General features: G+C 32.9%; 3 protein-coding genes across 3 annotated transcripts; all 3 read right to left on the bottom strand.

Annotated features, from left to right (window-relative positions):
* Positions 1 to 204: 204 nt before the first annotated feature.
* LOC131601539 (zinc-finger homeodomain protein 2-like) lies at positions 205 to 1,107 on the bottom strand. Its single transcript, XM_058873390.1, has one exon. The coding sequence runs from the start codon at positions 1,093 to 1,095 to the stop codon at positions 394 to 396; it is 702 nt and encodes a 233-aa protein (XP_058729373.1). The 5' UTR covers positions 1,096 to 1,107; the 3' UTR covers positions 205 to 393.
* A 5,221-nt stretch (positions 1,108 to 6,328) lies between these two features.
* LOC131601540 (vesicle-associated membrane protein 721) lies at positions 6,329 to 8,343 on the bottom strand. Its single transcript, XM_058873391.1, has 5 exons — positions 7,625 to 8,343; positions 7,406 to 7,547; positions 7,146 to 7,266; positions 6,919 to 6,981; positions 6,329 to 6,594 (listed from the first exon to the last, which is right to left on the bottom strand). Exons 1-5 carry the CDS (start codon positions 7,812 to 7,814, stop codon positions 6,451 to 6,453), a joined length of 660 nt encoding a protein of 219 aa, XP_058729374.1. The 5' UTR covers positions 7,815 to 8,343; the 3' UTR covers positions 6,329 to 6,450.
* Positions 8,344 to 8,514: 171 nt separating this feature from the next.
* LOC131601538 (sterol 3-beta-glucosyltransferase UGT80A2-like) lies at positions 8,515 to 17,569 on the bottom strand. The gene is made up of 14 exons (XM_058873389.1): positions 17,059 to 17,569; positions 15,351 to 15,532; positions 13,367 to 13,603; positions 13,067 to 13,178; positions 12,515 to 12,685; positions 11,541 to 11,604; positions 11,333 to 11,390; positions 11,063 to 11,240; positions 10,833 to 10,963; positions 9,504 to 9,606; positions 9,347 to 9,423; positions 9,129 to 9,176; positions 8,895 to 9,044; positions 8,515 to 8,787 (listed from the first exon to the last, which is right to left on the bottom strand). Exons 1-14 carry the CDS (start codon positions 17,249 to 17,251, stop codon positions 8,620 to 8,622), a joined length of 1,872 nt encoding a protein of 623 aa, XP_058729372.1. The 5' UTR covers positions 17,252 to 17,569; the 3' UTR covers positions 8,515 to 8,619.
* Positions 17,570 to 24,926: the final 7,357 nt, after the last annotated feature.

Below are 24,926 nucleotides of genomic sequence, written 5' to 3'. Positions count from 1 at the left end.
AAAATTTAAAATGAGTATCTCTTTTAATCCGTTTAATTTAATTTAATTTGTTTGGCTATAAAAAATAATTGAGCTACAAACAAATTAACCCCTAACCCCTGAAGCTAATATCATCCTGGCATTTCAATAATATTGATCAAACTCAAAATGCTAAAAAAATTAAATGATAAATAAAAAATAAATATTAAAATAAAAAATTGAAAATAAATTAAAACATAGTTTATTGATATTTCTTGAAATCCAATTAAACATGAAACAACAGAGAAATACTATAAATATCCTCCATTGTCTCACATAAAATGGAAAACAATTACATAGACAGATTGATACAAGAACACATAACAATAAATATTATTGTTATCAATTTATTAATTCTTATTATAATTTTTTTTTCTAAGATTGTTTTCCAATGGTGCGTTTATTGTTAAGCATCCACACTCTAAAAGCTTGAAACTTCACCCCAATTTTACTACAAAATTTCTCGACAACATTCTCATCTTCTTTGCGAATCTTCCAACCTAATTTCACAGCAAAATCCAACATTTTCTTCTTTTGTTCACGAGTGAACTTTGTTCTAAATCTTTTTTTAGAGCTAGTCGGCATTTCTCCACCACCACTAGTATCACCGCATTCAGTAACATGGACAATATCATTAGGCAAGTCGAGGGATGTTGTAGTCCCCCTCGACGTGCCAGTCATATGGATGTAACTATTGGTAGTTGGAAAAAATGCGGAGATTGGAGTTGGGGAAGGGTAGTAAATGGTATTGGACGGAAAATGAGTTTGATTTCTTGTGACAAATTCTTTACGATGAAAATTTCGGTGACAATTACATGCAGCACATTTAAAAAACTCGAAAGTACCTTCAACTCCAGCGGGTAAAAACTCGCAACAACCATCAACGGCGAAGCCTCCAATGCTAGAAGCATGATTTCTTCGACATTCTTTAAATATCTCTTTTCTTTGAACGTTCAAAAGAGGTTGCTCACCTTGATGACTTGAGAGTTTCACTATTTCAATGTCTTCATTTTCCATTTGCTCGGTTAAAAAGCAAATGCTTGAAAAGAAAACAAACAATGGAATGGAAAACAACATTCTCTCTATCTCTTGTTAATTAGTTTATCTCATATCTCTTTGTCCACCATCACTTGTCTTTAAATAATCTCAATTTTAATAATTTTTTTATTATCTAAAAACTTTGATGTAAGTATTAATTAACTCTCTTAAATAAAAAGTTTATATTTTATATATTATTAAAATAAATTTCAATATAAATAATTTTGTAAAGATTAAAATATAATAATATGGACAAAAAAATATTATAAATGATTAAACTATAATTCTTAAATATATTTTTTATTTAAAAAAAATAAATGTCGGCAACAAAAATAAAATTTAAGAAAATATAAAATTGGTTATTTTGTCGGATTGAATTTATATTATCTTTTGATTTTTTGACTAATAAAGATTATCATATCTTTTTACGCGGTTGTTTTTATGCTCTGTAATTAAGAATTAATTGGCTTTTTAATATTTAGGTTTTATAAATTTGATCTTTAAATTAGTTGTTTTCTTCCTTATTACTATTATTTTTCTTTATTATAATTTTTTTAAAATTCTTTTAATAAGGTTTTAATGAAACACTAACGCTCTGTTTGGCAAGACATATTTTGAGCTTATAGCTTATAAGCTCATATGATAATAAAAGACCAGTTTGATAACAGTCTTTTCATCACGAGGTTATAGTTTGTTTTACTAGCTTATAGCTTATTTTTCAGACTATTTTAAATAGCGTTATAGCTTATAACTTATCATTTTTTCTTCCATTAATACCCTTATAAATTTTAATTAATTTAAATGTGCATTTAATTATTAATAAATAAATTTCTTTTTATGTTATTTTACATTTATCAATTAGTTAAACCGTTAACTTTACCAAACACTATAATTAGCTTATCAACCATCAGCCATCAACTATAAGCTATCAGTCATCAGCTATAAGCTATCTTATCATCCAACTGCTAATTTTACCAAACAGAGCCTGATTATTTGTAACTATGGTTGTTTTCTTGAATTTTGACCTATTTTTTAAAAAACGCTTTAATTTTTTTTTTCTATTTAATAAATTTATTGAATACAAAAAGAAAATAATACGTGATAGTTTGAGGTATCAAATTAGTTTGAATGTCATTCATGTCATGTTATGTCTTTGCCATGAAATTTTCACTTTCTTAAAAGTAAATGTTAAAAGAAAAAACATTTATTGATATCTATTGATAACATGTTGAAAATATAATATAAAACTATTTTAATATTTAGAGAAAAATGTAGACACATTTATCAAGCAACATTTATCTCCCGTTTTATGTATAATTTTTCCTCAATTTTTTAAATAATTTTTTCGTTTGACTGACTTAAATTATATAGGTTAAATTTTAATATTTAAAACATCATTGAGATTTTTAAAAGAAAAATTGAAGTGAAAAAAAAAAAAGGAGTATCTCAATCAACGTTGGCACTTCAAAGCTACCACTTATCATTTGGAGTACCACGATTAATATTATTAAATAAATATATAAATAAACTATAGAGAGCATGAGGGGATTAGGTTGAGCATAACGCAATATATATATATATATATATATATATATATATATATATATATATATATATATATATATATATATATATATATATATATATATATATATATATATATATATATATATATATATATATATATATATATATATATATATATATATATATATATATATATATATATATATATATATATATATAATTTTGATAATGATAATGATTGTTCTAGTGATTATGTTGACCTTACTCTGTTAATTAATGAAGATGATATTTAATATATGAAAGATAAGATTCAAAATTATATATGTTCCAGCATGAGATGTGTGATATGATAGAAGATGAGAACACTCTTCTCGTAAAAGATTACAAAGTATTGTCATACATAAAAAAGTATGGTTAATGTCGATGAAGGACCATTTGAAATTCCTTTGCTACAAGAGAAATTATCAGTTGCATTCCTTCTGTTTTCTGCATATTTTATGTTAAGTTTTCACGTGATCAGAAGAAGACAAAATGTCTTTGGAGTCTGATAGTGACCTATTAGAGTTTTTTGATCCTTGATCTTTGACTACTTCAGGTTCCGAGTCTTCAGAAGATGAGTCTTAGTTTCTGGTCCTTCAAACTCCGAGTCTTTAGAGGTTGACTTGATCAGAGTCTAGGATCTGACTATTCTTCAGACTGTGGTATTCAAAAGTCGACCTCTTTAGAGGCTGATTCTTCAGAATCTACAACTTTAAACTTTTCTTTGGATGTTTAACGTAGTATCTGAACTGTCTTTGAATCAAAATTACAGTATATGTTCTTGCACAGTTGAACAAACATTAGCATATTCAATTGTTCTTTAAATACTTTGTTATAATCAAAACCTAAAGGATATGGTACAAACCAACTTTATTCCAACTTTGAGAGTTGTGTGTTCGATGAAGGACACTTTAGAAAGTGGTGGAAGAGTCGTAACTAAGTGAAGCCACATTAGCTGGAGTAGTACATGTAAAAGTATTTTCCACCTTGATGATAAAAGAAATTTGAGAACAAACTTCAATTTGGGGGAAAATGTAACACAGATGCTTAGTATTTAATTACTAGATTTTTTTTTGAATACATGGTAATTGAAGCACACATTTGTCATTTTCACTTGGAACCTCATTTCTAGTAGATTGAAATTTTAAGGAATTGGTTAGTTTTGGACTACTAGAAAACTAATAAATTGGACTTAGTTGGAGGGAAAATGGTCCTTTTCCATGAGGAGCCAGCCCTCTTACTAGTTCTTTTACTTGTTTCTCATTATCTTTTGGGATGAAAAAGGAACATGGAAAGAAGAAAGAAAGAGTAAAAGAAGGAGATTGCATACATTCTTGAAGCTTAAAGAAAGAAGACGATTCAAAGCTTTTCAACAATATCCCCTCCATTATTTAGATTCCAGGAGGTTCTGTTAACTCAAAGGCGGGGTTCTTAAACAGTGGGGTCTTTAAATCTAATTTTTTTTCGGATTTAGCATGATTGGGAAAAATTAGGATTTTCATGAGTTTTCTTTTGTGTGGATTTCTTGTCTTTATGAGTTTGATGCTTAAACTTATGAATGCATGTTATATGTGTGGAATGCATGTTTTAATTCTGATAAATTTGTTATTGTGCTATGTATTTTATGTATGATGCTTAGAAGTAGAGAAATTGAGGGTTTGGGGGTTTATTCTGCATTTTATGCACACACAAAAAAAACACATCTGGTGCGCCGTGACGGTCGTCACCACTATGACAGGCTGACCCTCATGCCTCTGGAAAAAATGACGTTTGTCATCTTGATGAGGAACTGATTGTCGTTGTCCCAAAACCCAGTGACAAGCATTTTGGATATTGACGACCGTTAGGATTTGTTTGAGAGTTTTCTTTTGTGTGGATTTCTTGTCTTTATGAGTTTGATGCTTAAGCTTTATCATTTTCCCTTTCATCCATCCTTTGTTCATGAGCCTCAAGAGAAATTTGAAGCTCCTTTTTGCTCAATGTTGAAAAGTCCTTTGATTCTTCGATTGTCACTACAATGTTGTCGAATCTTATCTTCGACACAACATTTTGCTCCAAAAACATTTTCTCCGCGTGACTTAATTTGATTCACTAATCGCGTAATGCGCATTAATTGTCTCCTTCTCTTCCATTTGAACCAATTCGAACTATCACTTGTGAGTTTGTAACATCATCACCTTTTCTTTATCAACCCCTTCACAAGCTTTCTTCAAGATCTCCCAAGATTGCATCGCTGAATTGCAATCACCAACTTTTTTAAAGTTGTCACCATCAACACAAGAATGAATCAAGAAGTGTCTTGTAATCTTTCTTCTTTTCATCCTTGTGTGTAGCCTTCTGATCATCTGTAGCTTCTGCCCCCAAGTAAAGTAACTCCATTGTTAACCACTTCAAGAACATCTTGATAGTCAAACAATATCTTCCTCTGTTTGCACCATTTATCATAGTTCTTCGTATCAAGGGTTGGAAAATTGGTGGGAAATCGATCATTGGAGACGGTAGTCATCTTTGCAACGGATTATGGATCAGAATCAGGCTCTTGATGCCAAATATTGGAACATACACAAACTATGTTGGTTAATCAATGGAGAAAAGTGAGTAATTGAAGAAGAGGATGTGAAAAAATAATAGAGAGAGAGAGAGAGAGAGTAATTGAGATGGGATGTGAATTTGGCATTAACAACAATGTTACAATTGAGAGATATTTATACAAGCTATATAAAACAAGTGAAATACAAAACAACTTAAAAAATAAGTTAAACAGTCCAAACTCGGGCTCATAATCGGTTACGCCAAAGGCCGTAACCGATTACGCCTATGCATAATAGAAAAAAATAACTGAAAACTCCTTCTGTAACCGATTACGCCTTTTCACGTAACCGGTTACGCCCTTGAAAATAACAGTTCCAAAAGTGCTTTTTTTTAATCTGTTCACATCAAATTGCTCCCAGAAACTTATACAAAATGTTTGAATTATCATGCACATCCAATAAAACTTAACTTGTTTGTCCTACAACTTTTTAATATAAAATTTTTCTAACATATCAACTTTAGTAAAACATAGATTATTGATTTTATACTCGCTTACTCTTTTGGTCTTCTCTTACCCATACTTCGAGCTTCGTAGTTTTACCGAACTTGATTGATCTTTCGTATTTTTCACTTGATGATACTATCTTGAGTGCCATCTTCATGCACATTGTCATCAAATTTCTCAAAGTTTATGTGTTTATTACTCAAATTCTTAGTATACATTATTATATCAAATGCTTAAATAAATTATATTCAAATAACAATACACAATGATAGCTTGGTTAAATGCAGTATTTTGAAGGTGACTTCTCAAGTTTATTTGAGTGGTTATGGTGTTGTGAAAACAGTTAATCATTTTTTCTTAGTCTATTTTAAGACATGTGCTTTGTTGCATTTTTTATTAGTTAGGAATATGTAATGCATTGATAAATCATGGTTTAGCTTATTCACGCCAGTTCTATGGATTATTTGTGTGTCGACAAGTGTTACAACAAAGATTTGAAATCATATGGTTCTCTTGAGACTTATAGTGGGTTTAAGTCTAAGAAAAATAATGTCACATATAGTTATAAGAAGCTAAGGTGGCTTGCAAATGATAGTATTAAAAATGATATACAATTCCATAAATGAAATAATCAAGTTTATAGAGAAACAAAAGAAGTGAAAAACATCCTACCAAACCTTATTCATTTCCCTTCCTAACTGTTTTTACATGAAGACATTCAATGTCTAATAAACAAATCAAAAAGTTTCAATAATCAGAATATTTAACAACTCAAAATGTAGTGACAATATTTAACAACTGAAGCCATGGCACACAGAAAGAACAATAATTAAAATCAATGCAATTATGATAGCAAGAACTATGAGCTTGATCTTCATGTTTTGATACCACATCTTTCTCCTCAATTGGGTTCCATGATGCCTAAAATCTTGTGCCTGCAAAGATTAACCATGATTATAAATAATTGATAACTAATTAATCAAATACTAGGGTTTGAATCAAATTTCGTAGTTCAAGTTTTACAATACTCGCACACTCCATGTGTATTGCACTATACATCGGTGAAGTTTAATTACAACACTCACAAACTCCGCACATAAACTAAACTACTCGTGCTAAACTACGAATGAGATTAATTAATTAAACATATATAAAAACAATATATTTTCCATAATCATCTCCTTATTCGATTTCACATATATAAAACGGGTAGTTTCACTGATGTGATTGAAAACAAACAATAAAATAAAGCATCTAACCTGAGAATGAAGGTTTTCCGTCTTATCCACCAAAACTTCAATCTTCTCTCCCCGATCAATAACCTGCACATAAGGTATAATGATATTATAACTTTCCACATTTTAAATGGAATTCCAAAAGTTCATAGACAATCAACAACTATTAAGCACCAACGCATACACATTCAGACACCATACACGTCTTCAATCTGAAGTGTGTATATCTATAAATACAACTAATATAATACCTTGTCAATATTTTCCATCATAACTCCTTTGACTTCAGAAACTTGAGCTTTGACTTTAGCAAGTTTGCTAACTTCTTCCTGATGATCCACACAATATTGCATATGTTCCTTCAACTTTGGGCTAAAGCATATATATCATAAGTATTATAGAGAGCAAACGTATAAAGGAACAAATTGTGGTTAATTCACCTGTATGGACCGGAATTATTTAAAACATAAATAAACTTTGAACATCGAGATAATAGAACATAATTAAATACCCGAATTCTTTGTTAAGACTTTTAGCAGTTGCTGTTGCAGCTCTTCCTCCACCATATCTTTTGTTAAAATCATCCTTAATACGTTCAAGAAAAGCTATTGGAATTTGTCTACCAACAGACTCCACGGCCACAACACAGTAACCTACAAAAATCAATTAATCATATAACTAAATCAACAAAAAAAACAATATATCAATAAAAAAAGAGATTATTAATTACTGAATCCATTATCGACGAGGAAGTTGAAGGTGTGACCGTCGCAATTGTAAGTGAACCTGTTGTTAGAAGCAGGGAGTTTTTGAAGACACTGCAAAGCTATGGTGGTGAAGTTTCCTGTGAAGTCACTGTGTTCTGCTATGATCAACGTGCCACGAGCAACGAAACTGTAAATCAAAGACTGTTGTCCCATCGAATATCAACGATCAAAACTCTCTGTAACAAGTTTTTGTTTTTTTTAACAAAAATGAGAAATGATGAAGAAATATAATGGAGAGAGATATGAAGAGAAGTTGTCAAATTTGGGGGCTGAGAGGAATGGAAACAGAAAAAAGAAAATGTCAAATGCTCATCTGAAATGAAGAAAGTCGTCAATTCTAGAAAGGAACACATTATTTGATTTTGTTTTTTTATTCAAAGTATTACACTTTTTTCAAGTTAATGACTGCTATTGTTTTGAATTTAAGATAGAAACTTCGTTTTCAGAGCATGGAGCGACTAGACAAATTGGTTAGGATCTATGTTTTTTTAATTGAAACTGATTGATTGATTTTTTTATCTAGAATCTTAGTTTAGGCTGCTTAATTCTTAAACCGGCCTGAAATATACCTCAAAAGTACCACACATTTAACAATCTAGAATCTTAGTTTAGCCAGCTCATTTGTTTATACAAATAATATAGCTGGTCAATATTTTGCATCATAACTCCATACTTCGAAATTAGACCATGTATATGTTTGATATATTTGCCTTGTACAAAAGAGAAAAAGAACAAAACCGTTACCTAGGCACCAAGAGAGTCAATAATATTAAACACAACAGAAAATTTACATATACATATTAAAGCTTACACAGAATAGAGAAGCATGCACAGAACTATGCAATCACGTGACTGTGACAACTAACAAGTTGAGCACATCTCGTTGATGCAGTAACATATATAATTGGGATGTACATATAGATTGAGAAAAGGCTGGGGTTGATCAGCTTGCATTGGATCAGGAACAACCAAAACATCTACTTAAAGAGAAAATTTTAGATGAAGAAGGCTCTGTATCAGTCTCGGGTTTCTTTTGAGGAAGCTGCTTAAAAAATGCTTTCACTGCTCCAGTTACCCCGTCCTCATTTTCCATGGCCTTGGCAAGTTCAATTGCGTGATCCTTTACCTGGAAGTAGTACAAACAAGAATTAAATCAAAGCATGTGCTTCTGAAAGAAGCAAGTTCATTTCATTTGGCTAATAAAGGTTTAAGGAAATTATTTTTTTTATTTACCTTGGGATCTAGCATAAAATTTATGGCATCAATCAACTTAGGAAGAGAAAACTCGTCAACTGGGATAGGTGGAGGACCGACTCCTCTATCATGCACTCTCTCACCCCAAAAGGGTTGATCGCCAAAAAAAGGAACTATGGTTGTTGGGCACTGCCACAAAAAATATAAGTTATTAAAAACAAATCCAAATGATATGAAATTTACTAAGGATTAGAAAAGGTATTAATTTCTTACAGCAGCTTTCAACCCTGCAGCTGTTGTTCCTGCTCCTCCATGATGCACCTGCAAAAACATGGTAAAACAATTAGAATTTGCAGAGCTAAATAAATGCAACCAAAAATTTAGATAGCAAAATTTAATAATTTGATATAACTATTATATTTGTTGTTATTTTAATGTGGTTTTTACATTTAATAAAATGCTGAACTAAGTATTGAATTAGATGATCTTACCACTGCTTTGCAGTGTAAAAATAACCAATCATGAGGAATATTATCCAACAAGTATATAGAGTCCTTTGGTTCTGTCACTGGGAAAGAACATTTTGTTAAAGAAACAAAAAAACTAATGAACTATTCAACTGAAAGCTTGAATAAGCAGTATCCTTACAATTCCCAAGACCTCCCCATCCTTTATTGATGATGCCCCTCTGACCTGTGGTCTCCAGTGCTTCTACAATTATTTGTGTCATCTTTTTTGGATCTTGGACCGGCTGTAACAGAAATGAGATATAAGTATATATAAAGAGAGAGTGGTAAGAGAGATAGAAATCCATGAGATGAAAAAGTATGGAGAAATCAATTGTTTTATATAAAAAAGAAATTGTGCTAGAGATATACGAAGGAGAGGATATCCTCGACAAGAAAACTATAACTAAAGCAAATTTCTAAGAACCATCAAACAAACTCATGAAAACTACAGTTGCAAAGCACAATTTGGATGGCCGTCTTAAACGAAAATCCCCTTTGAGTTGAGAGACCATGAGCCAAGAATCAAAGAGAAGAGATGCAAGGATCTTTACTCCATCCCATAATAATGCTTAAAACATCTAAACAACCTGAAAAATCTAAGCATTCTCCTCTAACCAAAAAGACCAGAAAATAGTGAACGTAGGACAGTTCCACAGAATCCTAACCTCTTCTTTCCAAACCTTATAAATCTTATTTACAAAAAGGTTTCCAGGTAGTTAGGACAACCCAATATAGCCCAAAAAACAACAAACTTGCATAAGCAGTTAACAAGCTAACAGTGAAAAGTATATGTATGTATAAGTATAACAGACTAAAGATTGCTTGTAAACATAACACAAGTTTCAGTGGAGATGCCCTTTTTTTAAGACTTCGAGTCTGCATCAAATTATTCAATCAAAGTCAAGGCAAAAAAAGACCTCAACTAAGAAGGTGCTTTGAATTTCCAAATTTAATCATTCAAGGCAAGTCACTCTATTTGGAGGACGAGTTAAGCTATACAAGAATGATTTGCAAAAGTGATCATATAAATGCCAAGCTACCTTCATTGCAGCATACAAGAGCACTTTTAATTTCTGTTGTTCACTCTATTTGGAGAATGAGTTAAGCTGTACAAGAATGATTTGCAAAATTGATCATTTGAATGTCAAGCTATCTTCACCGCAACATAGTAAGCAATTAGTTGTGACTGACATACCCTAACCAAATTGTGACTTTCATACCCTAACCAAAAGCCCTGATATTTGTTTATTCTCAAGGGCATTTTGGAATTTTCGATCTCATGTTAAGTTGTGTTAGCTACGCCAAATCACTCTACTACTATGTATCCTGTAGCAGCCAGAATCGCTCTGGTACGCTGTTATATGGCGCTATTTACTGCACTGGTTCCGAAGGTTCCTACATCTAACATTATCATATAGAGAGATATTGCCGATAAGATAAAATGTATGATTCAAATAGTTAAACTCACCAGGCTGCCAAACCCTATGTAAATCGGCTTGTCACCGTCTTCAAGCCATTTTACAAGGGACTCCGGAGGTTCGAAGTTTGATGCTAGATCAAGAAAGCAAAATCCTACTACATCAATTTTCGGTCCCCAATCTGCAAATAAAAAATAATAGATTTAATCCTTGGTAGAATGATCTGAATAATTGCATTGAAAATATACAAAATATAAAGATTATGATCTAAAGTATCCACCTTTTGGTTTAGGAACAAGGTGCGGACTCCATATATATGCATGAGGAATATCAGTTTCAGAACCTTGTGAGCCGCTTAAATAGGTGACAGGACGTAGCTTCAACTTTTTCTTCCTCAGATCATTAATCATGTCTCGTATTCCAAGCCAAATTAATGAGTCAACTATTTGATATGAAAGCTGAAAAGTTATGAATGATCAATATTAAGTCTCAAACATAGTTGCAACAAATTTGGTGGATGATAAATACCAGATTTGATTAATGAACTCACCCTATAACCAGCTTGTTGCTTCACACGAGACAAAGGATGAGGAAATTCAGTTGTTGGCCTGGGTGAAAAAGATAAAACACATATAATGCACTTCAATCACAAGGGAAACTACAAGAAATGACCAACTTTTAAAGTAAAAGAAAAAATAGTAAACAGAAGACTAGAGAAATATGGAAGAGTATGATAATATCATCAAGATGAAACTTACGTCCAAGGCATTGTGAAAAAAATATGAATTGGAATTTTTAGGGCCTCTGCAACATGGGTATGCCCTATTTTAAAAGCATAACAGTGTCAGCAGCAAAAACAATGATATGCATTAAGAGTATTATCTTCCATTGTCATCATAAAAGTAGAAAAATAGAATCAACCAGCAAGAAATGTGAAAGGATGACATTATCAGAAACAGTAATTCAAAATTTAGATAGAGAAATGACAAAATGTTTTATCATGAAAAAATTGTGTAAAAGAAATAATTTGAATATATTAAGATCTGAATTATCTGATTTAAATTGTAATGTTGGCATCTTTATTCCCTTTGTATTTTTCTTTTCTAGCATCTTAGTTAGTATTTCCTATCCAACTGTATTTGGTAACAGGCATTACTTTGATTTAGAAACCGTTATGTAGGGTAACCCCAAACCAGTCGACAAAATGACAACAACATTCACAGCACTTTTCAGAGAAACCAACCCAAACATCCATTGTGTTTTAAATGAGGCCCTATTTCAAAATTCCGTTGTGCAACTCATCATTCACAATCCCAATGGAAAGAACTAATTTGAATGGCTGGCCTATAAAATTGACACTGGATAATTGGTGAAAAGTATGGCATCTGGATGGACATAGCACACAACCTTGAAACAACTATCCTTCCCCAAAAATAAAATGGTACTTGACCATGGCCCTTCTTAGTACCAAACTGAATCCACAGACTCCATGAGTCATTTAATATAGCATGCAACTGATCACATGATAGATTATCCTAAATCAGTCCTTGTATAAGCAACAGAAAAACTAAAATTGCACATGGCCCAATTTCGGCAATAACTGGAGTTGGTTCTGTTCCCATATTCCATAGTACCATCGGATTTTTTTATTGCACATTGAATCGTTACTAAATAAAATTGCACAAATTTAATGAACCATATCATAAAAAATGTAAGTAACAAGCAAGCATACCATATGCTGGGGGGTTGGCAATGATTGCCTCTGCTTTAAAGGGGACACCAGAATCAATATCAGGTTCTTTACAAGCAGGAAGCAGAGAGTTAATAATTTCTTTCATTTGATTTCTCTGAGTAGGTATGTCAGAGGGTCCTGATGGCAGAAAGCCCTTATTTTTAACCATATCTGCACCGACATAAAAAGTCAAAGTAAAAACCTATAACGCAGTTGTAGAAAGGACGATAATAAATGTCATGGTCTGAACTTAGTAAATAGTTTATCCATGACACAACACATTTTGAAGTGATTTAAGACATATTTCCAACTGTTTTCAGTAACTTAATGGTTAAGAATGTGCAATGAGTAGATGAAGAATAACCGACTTATTTATTTGCTTAAGCACTGGAGTTATCATTTCTAACTATGAAATTTTAAAAGTTGCAAGTTTCTTCCCCTGCCACTTTCCCAAATAAAACGCATTGGAAAGTATTATGGGACAGAAGAAACTAAGAAAACATGCATTAAAACAACAGAAAAAGAAACTGCAGTTGAACACGTAGTACATACATCCAGCAAGGACTTTTGGATCGCCCCCTAACGGATAAAACTCCAACCCAGCCGTCAAAACAAACTCCTTAAAATTGGAATGAGTTGCTAATCTAACACGATGACCATAATCCTGCATGTAAATTTGAATAAGGGCCTCAAATTCGTATACAAATATACCTTGAATAGAATTGTTAAAAACAATGTATTCATTCAATAAAAATAGAATAGTGGTATCAGTAACAACTTTTGTAGGACAAAATGGGAGCTCCAAGCTAAATAAAGATACAGCCAAAAATATAATAAGCATCATTACTATACCTGCAAGCGTTTTCCGATTGCAACAAATGGCTGTACATCTCCTCTTGTACCAACAATAAGCATCACTATATTCAATGGAGGAATGTAATCAAGGTCTGTTGTACCAAGTGAATCATCAATAACATTATTTACATGAGTGGATCTAGCACCAAGAGCTTCAGTTTCAACATCTATTGGAACCTCAAATTCTACAGTTCCGTCATCTTTTACAGTAGCTATTCTGTTCAACAATCTAAGCTGCACAGTTGTAAATGTTAACTGAAGTTTAAACCGCGGGATTAAAAGCAAAAATAAAGATGATAGTCAATAGAAACATAAAAAAGAAAAGTAAGGCATGGCATAATATAATAATTCAATAAGGTAAGTTACATGGATCAGATAAAGCAATAATGTATCTTAAGAAATCATTTCAATTTCTTTTTCTAAGAAACCATGTCTATTATGAGTGAGAAAATAAATAAATTATAATATGGTGAGAGTACAATTTTATCATACAGGCTCAGAAACAAATCAATGTACATTCAGCAACATTAATTACAATGGCATATGTTTATGTTATTCATATATATACAAAATATTCCTATATTTAAATATCAACACAATAGAATATTTCTCGGTACAAGTTGATTGTGTATAAGTTAACTACCAGTCTTTAAAACAAACCACTAATACATTGGTTAATCCTCTAAAGTCCTCCAAATATGGCTGCTTTAAAATCCTCATAAAGTAGTAACAAAGATAGGGAAATTGAGCATTACATGAAATCTGGTAAGAAACTAGATGGCTGATTGAAGGATAAAATTCCAAGAAAAAGAACTAAAGAACATAAATAGCTGTATTATTCAATACTAAAGAAAATCTGCAATTATTTCTAGATCTCCGAGCTCCCATGGAGAAAATATGCCCGTATACAAGCAACATATGCCCGTCATAATCCCCCTAATATGCTCAGCAGATCCCCTCCTAATACTACTTGCCACATAGTCTCGCTTACAAGATGAACCTCTTACCATGTCACTAACACAACTAACCTTCGAGATCAGCATGCTACATGTTTCTTATTTCTTTATCCTGCGATACTATTTCAGTATTATAAGTCTCATTACCCATTGACGAAGCATTGACGAAGCATTACATCTTTTTCTGCATTAAAATTACCTTGTCAAAATCCCCCATTTCCCAAAAACTCCCTGGCACACGTTAGGTTCACTTAAAATCTGTTGAGATTAAATTATATTATATTAAATTATATTGAGTAAATATCTCTATGATTAGGGTTGCTGATTTTTATCTTTATAATCAAGGGATTTAGTTGTAGATTTGATTGTCATCGTCCCACCCCTCACTTTCCTAACCATATCCCTCATCCAAACATAGCACAATAATTTTTTATTCTTTTGAGGAACAAAATATTCTTCATTACTGGCAAGCATACAAATATTTTAAGCTTTTAAGCTTTCTGCAGTTTCTGCAAGAACTCAGCACCAAAATCTGGAATCTATTTAGGGTTGAGATAGCTTCTCTCCTGGGGGGTCTGTTCTTTACATGGGTTGTCCTGCAACTTTTTCCAATAGATCTGACATCACTGGTTTATGAGAAGCAACAAAAACTAAGAAACAAGATGAAAATGCATGGTCTTGGGGTGGTCCATATTGGATGATTTCATATGGTTGTTTTTTTTGCCTTACCAGTGATCTACATGCTGTGTTTTGTGATATTCTGTTCAGTCTTAGGATTAAAATTCTTCACCTTGAATGACTTCAGAATTCAATTCGTGTTTTATTTCATCTATATAAAGTTACAAATTTCAGTGGCATTTATGCTGTCTTTTTTTCAAATGTTAAGACTGCTACAATGACAACATATATAGCCGTCTTTCGAGCCAACCAGAGCCTTAGAGAACCAATGCCATCATATAGATATTATTCACAGACAAAAGGGGAAAACAAAAAGCTAGCAAGCATCGCTGATTACAATAACATACCTTTTCATGTACAGGACATTTGTCATCAAAAATTTGTGCTGCCTCCTCAGGCCTTAGATGTCTCTGCCTCTCTGTTTTTGACCTTTCCAACTTAAAATTACTTGGACTTGACTCTAATTTATCTCCATGGCATATATCTACTGGCAATGTGGTCACTTTGGGCAACCCCCTGCTTGGAATGCCTAAATACAGGGAGAAAACAAGACCCCCATAGTTAGACCTAAAAATAAGCAATGAAATCAAACAAAACAATGGTATCAAATAAAATATTCAGAGAGAAAAATAAGGTATATTAAATTGCTAAGCAGACATGGGGCATTTAATATTTATCAAGTTAGGTGGCTTTCAGTTTTGGATATACAAAGACATTGACAAGCTTTGCTTGGCTACTGAGTTTTTCATGTGTCTCGGCCTCTGGTTTGTTATTGGTTTTTTAAGAGGATATCTTATCCTCCTACTGAATCTCCCTGTTTCTCTACTTTAAATAAATTTATTTCTTCACAGGGAAGCATGGAGAAAACAGGAAAACATGAATGAGTGTAGCAGCACTAACAAGGTTTTGTTGAGGAAGAAATGTCAAGATCATAAGGGAGCACATTTTAGAATGAAATTAATTAGGCACTTTCTCGAATAGAGGATCAAATTCCATGAAACCACTGCAGCAAATAATAATAAACTGCAATATTGCAGCTAAAATTGGAAATGTGAACTGTGATTTAAAACACTACTCGTTATACGTTAACTGCTTTTTCATTTGTTAATTCCACATGAAGAAGAAAAGTCTGGATAAAACAGTTAAGTATAATATTGAAGATTTTTCATCCGGTAGAAATTGGATATGGATGATGATGAAAGTTCATCTAACATGGAAGATTTAGACATGTATAATTATAACTTGGGTTTGGATACTCCAAATGAAGAAGACTTACTAACTATTTTACTATCCTCCAACAAGTCAATTCACCTTAATGATACATATACACGCCTTCTCCGCACCACCTAAACCACCGTAATGTCTCATGCCATGGGTATGAGATAGTAACTGATGAGTGTTTTTTTTTTTTTTGTGGGGAAAGGAGGACTACATTAGTGCATCAAACACTGACGAAGGAAGAGGGGACATAAAGGCCTAGTGAAGGATTAACCATTTGATGATACCAACACACTTCGACAGCAAAAATTATGTGATTAATCCAACAACTTTCTGTTAATATGCTGTGTAATCCAAGGACATATCTAATAATGGTAGTGTTCTAATTTAGTAAGCACGTGTAATAAAATATGGACATAGGCACAATATTACATACAAAATTTAAAAATAATAATAAAAATGAAAGCTGAATGATAAGATCAGATCAAATAACCAACTCTGGTTGGACTTCCGTTCATCCGAAATTGTCTTTAAGAATACCATTCTTTTTTCAAAAATAAATTTAAAAACGAACAACATGAACATTGAATCTAAAGTTTAGATAAATTCAGATAACATACATATTAAGAAACTGAAACAATCAGATTAAATTAAAACAAATATTACACAATAGAACATAATAAAATATATATAACGAAGCACAATAGAAAAAGCGTATCAAAGTAAGAACGAGAAACAGTTCAACTTTCAATTAACCGCAACTAACTATACAAACTCACAAATTCAAATAACAAAACAGAACAAAATCCATACATAGAGAAAGAGAATTTCAGTAACCTGAAGTTGAAGAACTGCTGCTACCGTTATTAACGGAAACTCCATTGGAAACAACATCGATAGTACTCTCCTCAACTTCCTTGCTAGTACTAACGCTCCCAGCACCTTGATCATGCTCCACTCTGACCGAATTATCGCTCGAACTCGACGAATCGGAAGAAGAACGCCGGCGATTCTCCGGCAAGTCCGTCATTTCCGCCGCGAGATTTCCGATGGAAGTGACCTAGATTCGTTGCACGGTTCCAGGGTGTAGAGAGAGAGCGAGAGAAACTGAATTGAATCGAGGAAATGAAATAGTGTGTGGCGAAGGAGATGCTATTATACGCTGTGGTGCGGTTGCTTTATTATTACTCAGTTGTAAAACCCAACCGAACCGGGTTGGATTGGATTGGACCGGGATGGACCGGATTAGACCGGTTATTGGATGGGTTTATCAGAAGGTTTGTTTGTGGAGAAGTGACGTGTTGCGAATGTGAGTGCGCGATGCTTGATTTGTAATTTACAGAGAGATATCGACTTTACAGGCTGCCGCACCCGATTCCATACCATCTGGATATTTTTCTGCGGGGAAAGAGAAACAGGTCCACGTATAAGTACATGTGTCTTTTTCTAAGAAGATTCTTTTAGTCAAAATAAAAAATAAATTTAAAAAAAAAAACATTTTTTTAAGATTTTTTTTTAATAACCAACTTTTTTAAAAGAAATAACAAACAAATTAATATTTCAAAAAAATTATCTCATATGGCGCTTTTTTTTTTAAATTTATGCGGATTTACCAACGAATTTACCAACGAAGATATTTAATGTTTGGTCTGCAGGTAAATCCGCAGGCAAATTCGCAAATAACTGGGATGTCGCCTACGTGAAAAACACCTCAAACATGATTAGTTAGGTAATTTTTTTGAAATATTAGTTTGTTTGATATTTTAAAAAAAAAACTTGATTAATAAAAAATATATATTAATTTTAAAAGAAAATAATGATTTTTTTTTAAAATAACTAATTTTTTCAAACATATTCTCTAAATAACCACACTTTCAAAAAATTTACCAATCTAACCACTTTTAAAAAAAAAAATCGTTAGACAGAGGAGGCGCCACGCTGTGTGACACATGCATTTAATTTATGGAGGAATAATTTATGGGGGGGTGTAACATCCTAATTTTTTTAATTATTTTAGTAATTATTTTATTTTGTGTTTTTATTAATTATTTATTTATTTAGTTATTATGTGATATAATAATTATTTGAGTATTTAATTATATGTGTATTTGTGCTATTTGGGTTGATAAAGTTATTAATGAGATAATATGTTATTGGGTCTAATTAGTGAAATAAGGATGGTGGACAATAATTGAGTTAAGCCCAAATTAGAGAAAAGAGATAGTAAGAGAGAGTTAGGTCATTTTCATTTTCATAACATTGGCTTTGGTAAGAACAAGAGGAATAGAAGAGAGTATAAGAGAGAAGAGGATTTTGTAGAAACTTGAAGAGGAAGGAGTTTTGAATCAAGTAAGGGGAGAATCTTCAATATCTTGATTATATACTTATGCAATGTGTAGTATTATGATATGTGTTCATCTCTTTCTTTCTCATAACTTTCTAATTATTGGGATTTTTGGGGTTTAGGGTTTGAGTGCTTTTGACATGATTTATGATGCTAAGATGCTTATATTGTTAATCAATGGTAAAATGCATGATCAAAACCTTTAATTGCTAATAAATGAGCCATACATGTAATTAGAGGGTTTTGGATGCACTGGTACAGGTCTGGTGTGCTCTGCAGAAAATGCAGAAATCGCTACCTCGCTAAGCGAACTCAGATCGCTAAGCGAGTTCTGTGTATATTTTGCAGAAATCGCGAGCTTGCTAAGAGAGATTGCGAAGATGAAACTTTCTGGATTTATAGTTAGCGCGCTAAGAGCCCGCTAAACGACCCTTGTTATGCAAAATTTTCTGAAACTTCTAAATGTCATAACTTTTGATCCGTAACTCCGTTTTATGTGTCGTTCGAAGTATTAGGGAGCTAACGTGATTATCTATATAATAAGAATGAAACAGTTAGCACTTGATGAATTAATTATGATGTTGTTGTCTGAATAACATGTAATTATGTATATGTGAGTTATGAATCGATGAATTGTGGATGACATTTGTTGATATGTATGTGATATGATATTCGTGAAATTGTGTGAATGAACGTAGGTTACTTGGATGCATTCGTTGTGAATGAGTACTTGATGTATTTTTTACAATTGATGGATAATTTAATGTGTGAATTATTATGGTATGTGGTATGTTAGGATTGTATGGATAATTTTAATTGCATATATCTTGTGATAATTGTACATGCATTCATGGTGGCTTTGATTCTTGTGTGGAAACATAAGCGGGTGAATTTGATCCTTGTGTGGAAACATAGGCGTGGCTTTCTTCCTTTGTGGTTCGGAAGCGGTGAACTAAAAGGTTCATAATTTTGAGAGCTTTGATCTTATCCTGATCGAAAGCGTGGCTCTGGTTTATAATCGGAAGCGTTGAGCTTAATACTCACATGGTACCACATGCATTGAGTCACATTCATTGCATGTGTTATGTGATTACTTGAATTGATGTGAATTGTTTTTGTAATGATTGGAAATTGCGCTTTGTGTAATAATTGTGGAACTTATTCAATTATGAAATGTGAGGATGTGATAATATTATTGTATGATATATTCATTGTACATATTGTATATATTCATTATGATGTGAATTCTCACCCCATCTGTTTGAATGATGTTCATTGTGACACCGTGCAGGTTTCGACGAGTTGTGAGTTTGTCCGAGGATTTAGCCGAGGAGCTTTTGGTTTATCGTTTTGATTAGGTAGTGAGTCAAATGCTTTGGTCATGTAACATTAGGGGGTTTTATTTGAACTCATGTTTTAAAGTTTGGATAATGTTGTCTTTATGGTATTTGACTTGATATTTTGGATATAATGTGGATGACTGTGTTGCCAAATGTTGAATTCATATGACATGTATATATATTCTGGATTGATTATGTTATATGATTTGGTAGATGAATATAGCATGGGATATACTCATTTAAACTTCGTAAGTTACTTTTATTCTGCATGCGATATGCATATTTATGAAAACATGAAGATTCAAATTGTGTTATGGAATGATCAGTGCATGTTTGCATAATTGTTATGGGTTTTCATTGCGGTGAAAACGACATGTGACGCCCTTTTATTATATGCATGTTAATACTCTATAAATATTTATTTATTTGAGGTTAGAAAAGGGGTGTTACAGGAGGTGCCACACTATCTGGCGCATGGAAACCCGTGAAAATGACTATGACGTTCTTATGATGATGTTTGGACTAGCTGAAATTATCTTAATGGTTGTAATCTCTTAGTTATTATGATGTATTCAGTTGTTTTATTTTTTTTCCTTCTTGTTGTTGTTGTTTGTATGGTTGCATTAAGAAAGTTGTATCTGAATGATTAGTGGAATATGAAATGAAAGTCTAATTGAAATTAAAATTGAAATTGCTTCATTACAATAAACATAAAATGCATATTTAAATTGACAGAAAAAATTATGTTGCAGAGCTAGACCCGATATTGAAACAATTTATTCGATTGTGGCTGGTTTCACGACATGTATTGCATAATCGAATCATTATATTTGTCGTATCCATTTCGGTTCGAATACAGGTGTTGTTAGGGCAGCCTTTTTCCTTCCTTCTCATCTGGTCATTGTGCCAAACAATATCCCCTTGATAAACAGACCAATAATCCTCCTTTGCCACCACCGAAAACATATCAATGAATATGATCCATCATATAGTCAAAATACATTGATTATTCATTAAATCTAAAAAATAAATTTTCTCTTAAAAATAAGATCAAAATATTTAATTATAATTAAATTATAATTACAAAGTAAACATATAAGTTTCTTGAAATAAAATGGAAAAATGATTATCTTATACTAATACTTATCATTACTCTTTTAAATAAATAAATCTAAAAAATAATATATTTAGCACATGAGCTCCAACTCACGAGAAATTGTAAACATAATAGGAGCATAGTCATGCATCAAATCAGGTCACCAATGTGGCTATGCTTCCGATTCGTCCTTTAATATTATTCGGAAATATCTGCAACACAATATAATATTTCAGTAAAATTTGTGTCATCTGTTAGTAAGTAAAATTGTACCGATTATGATAAAACATACTGATAGGAAGCAATTCCTACCAAGGTTCTAAACTAGGGTTTAAACTAGGAAAGAGGAAGAACACTAAAATAACAAAATAGAATTAAAGGAAATAAAAGACTTTTTTCATTTGATTGATAATTTTCCCATCTCTAAATGAGTACATATATAATAGTAGTGAATAATAACTAAAGGCCCAATAACTAATTAAAGCCCAACTAATTCTAGAAAACATCATAATATAAAATACTCCCAATACATAAAAATACTAATAAAACTCATTTAACTAATAATCAATTATTCTATTAATCTCCCTATCATTGCCGCGGGGTTCACATGAACCTTGTCCTCAAGGTTCTAAAATAACTCCCGGATCCCATTGCTTAAACGGATGATGTCTTCCAAATCTAATATACTCAGTTTCCACAACTTCAGTGCTCACACACTGCTTCACCACTTTTAGAACAAATGCAACAATCGTTAACTTATCCTGACCAAACCCAACATTAACAAATGCATTGACAAAAGTAGCAGCAAGGTAAGCATCACATACTACTCCAACAAGTTCTATCCTATGTGGTTTCCTCTTTTTGCCACCAATTTGTTCAGGTTCTTCATTATCAATGCTTTCCCAATAGCTCTCTGTTGTTGTTTCATCATCATTCACTTTGTAATCCTTCTTCTTCAACTTCTTCAAGAATGGAGAGTTCTCATGGATACCAAGCTTCAAATTCTTAGAGAAAGCCTCGTAAAACTGATTATAATCTTCCTTGTTCTCAGCAATTTCATAGAAGAGTTCAAGGCACTTCTTCACCAAGTTCATGCGGATGACCTTCAAGATCTTGTTCCGCTGCAATGTTTCTCTTGAAATGTTAAGAGGAAGATCCTCAGAATCAACAATACCCTTAATAAAGGCAAGATACTCAGGAATTAACTCTTCACAGTTGTCCATGATAAAGACCCTGCGGACATAAAGCTTGATGTTGTTTGGCTTCTTCTTGGTGTCAAAGAGGTCAAAGGGTGCCCTCTTGGGTACAAAGAGAACAGCCTTAAACTCAAGCTGACCCTCAACAGAGAAGTACTTGACAGCCAAATGCTCTTCCCAATTATTTGTAAGACTCTTGTAGAAAAGGGGCATATTATTCAACTCTTGCAAAAACAACTCACCCACCTGACCCACATTGACCTGAATTATTCCCAACACATCACACAAGACAGAAAACACCAAAGAGGAATTATCACCAGCACCAGCATTACCCAAAACTTGTGATATCCACGACTTCCTTGATTCTATAAACAAGTTCAACACCTTCTCCGACTGAAACTCGTCAATAACAGCTACAGCAGCAAGGGCATCAGCATAAGCATCAATGGGGAGACCACGATCCAGCAAGCGGTCACGGCTCCGCTGTGAGATCGGAGCCCTAAAACTCTCAACGATCTGCCACTGATGCTGAAGAAGAGGAAAATTGGACAAGATCTTATGCTCATCGGAATCAATATACAACTGCTGATGCACTTGTTTATCGCACGAGTAACAGGAAGCAGCCTCGAGGAACATACCTTCATCAAGGCAACCCCATATATTCTTCGGCGTATCAACGAGATACTTCACACGGCAAACAATTTCGTATGTCCAGGCTCGGGACTGCGAATGGAGCTTAGTTTGCGATTGAGATTGAGAAAGAGAACGGATGTGATCGTGAACTGCGGTGATGTTGGCGGAAATCGCATTACATGAAGATTTCATGTTGACGATGGAGTCCGCGGAGTCTATGAGATCACGGTAACGGTTACCGACGAGTTGAAGGAGCTCCTCTTTCTTGTCGTCGATCTGTTTACGAGTTGCAGATTCGGTGTTTCGGATTTCGACAGTGGGATTAGAGCGGAAGAGAGACTCGGCATCACGGTAGCCGGTGGTGGAAATGCGGTGGTCGTCGAGATGAGGCGACGCCGCCGGAGGAGATGAGACTCTCATGGTTGTGGCGGTGAACGGTGGTTGGGGTTTATAGATTGACACCGGTGGTAGCTCCAGTGGTGAGATCTCTCTCACGGACTCTATTTCTTCAGATTTCTGGAGTTCTTCTATAGATGCTATGTCGAGATAGGATGCGATAGCTGGACCTTCTCCTTTTTCGGCCATCATCGAACAGAACGCTAGGGTTTGGTTTTGATTTGTACTCGAAGGAGAAAAGACTCTGGGTTTGGTCTTTTTGGTGACGAAAAGAGTTAACTGAATAAGGGCTGAGTCAGGTAGAATCCTTGAAAATGGAAGATGTGTTGTCATTCCTCCTCTGACAGCACTAAGCATAATTTGTTTTTTTAGTTTCTTTTTTTAAAAGAGGGGTGAGACACTTGCAAGTGTTTTTCAAAATCTGGTTTAATTGTGTAAAAGGTTTTTGTTGGTTGTAGTTGATGATAATTATAGGAGTAGTATGAATAAGGAGATGATGAATATGGGTTAGGATTAGGTGGATGTGGTGAATACCCATGATTTGGATACAAACTTGGTGATGGTGTTGGAACATATGAATTTGTGTAATAGGGTGAGAAAAGTTTCCATGGAAAGGATGGAAATGAAGGTGTGGTAGGAGTTGTGAAAGAGGGATTTGTGGGATAGATAGGAGGAATGCTCCATTGATGAGATGAATGTGTGAGATAAGGGTAATTCATTGGAGGATTTGAGTACATGATGAAAACACCAATTGATAGGAAGCAATTCCTACCAAGGCTCTAAACTAGGGTTTAAACTAGGAAAGGGGAAGAACACTAAAATAACAAAATAGAATTAAAGGAAATAAAAGACTTTTTCATTTGATTGATAATTTTTCCATCTCTAAATGAGTATATATATAATAGTAGTGAATAGTAACTAAAGGCCCAATAACTAATTAAAGCCCAACTAATTCTAGAAAACATCATAATATAAAATACTCCCAATACATAAAAATACTAATAAAACTCATTTAACTAATAATCAATTATTCTATTAATCTCCCTATCACATACATAATTTATAACACGAATTTGAAGGAATCGGAGCATACCTCGAACATCACGACCCATGGAATTGCTCTCATTCTTGTTGAAAATATCCTATGTAGACCTAATATCATATAAAGAGTAAATGTCACAAGGAGAATGAGTTCATATTTTGGAGAATGAGATTCTTAAGAAAAACATATTGCTTGAATATTTTTTTTGTCACGATTTTACTTCTTGATTTTGTTTGTATGAAATGATAAATAGGTAAAATTAGGGGTGTGCAAAATATTCGGTTGTGATGTCTAAATTTATAATCAAACCTAAACCACTTTTAAATATCCGGATATAATTGAATGGTTATTAACCGGTTTAGTTATTAATGGTTTGGTTATCCATTTATATAATCCAGATATAATTAAATGATTATTAACCGGTTAAATTATTTTGGATTCGGTTATAATCCGGTTATTATTCGAATCCAAATATTTTAATTCTCAAAATAAATAAATTTTTTTGAAAAAAAAATTCGGAATTTTTTTTCAAAATTGGATTTGTTTTTTAAAAAAACGGTTATATAATCATAACCAAATTTATAACCGATTTTATAACCAGTTTTTGATATGGTTATAAATCCAAACTTTTAAAATGGTTATAGTTTGGTTTTTGAAA

Source organism: Vicia villosa, linkage group LG5 (genome assembly GCF_029867415.1).
Source record: "Vicia villosa cultivar HV-30 ecotype Madison, WI linkage group LG5, Vvil1.0, whole genome shotgun sequence".
Classification (NCBI taxonomy): Eukaryota; Viridiplantae; Streptophyta; class Magnoliopsida; order Fabales; family Fabaceae; genus Vicia; species Vicia villosa.
This window is presented reverse-complemented; position numbering and strand designations above follow the sequence as displayed.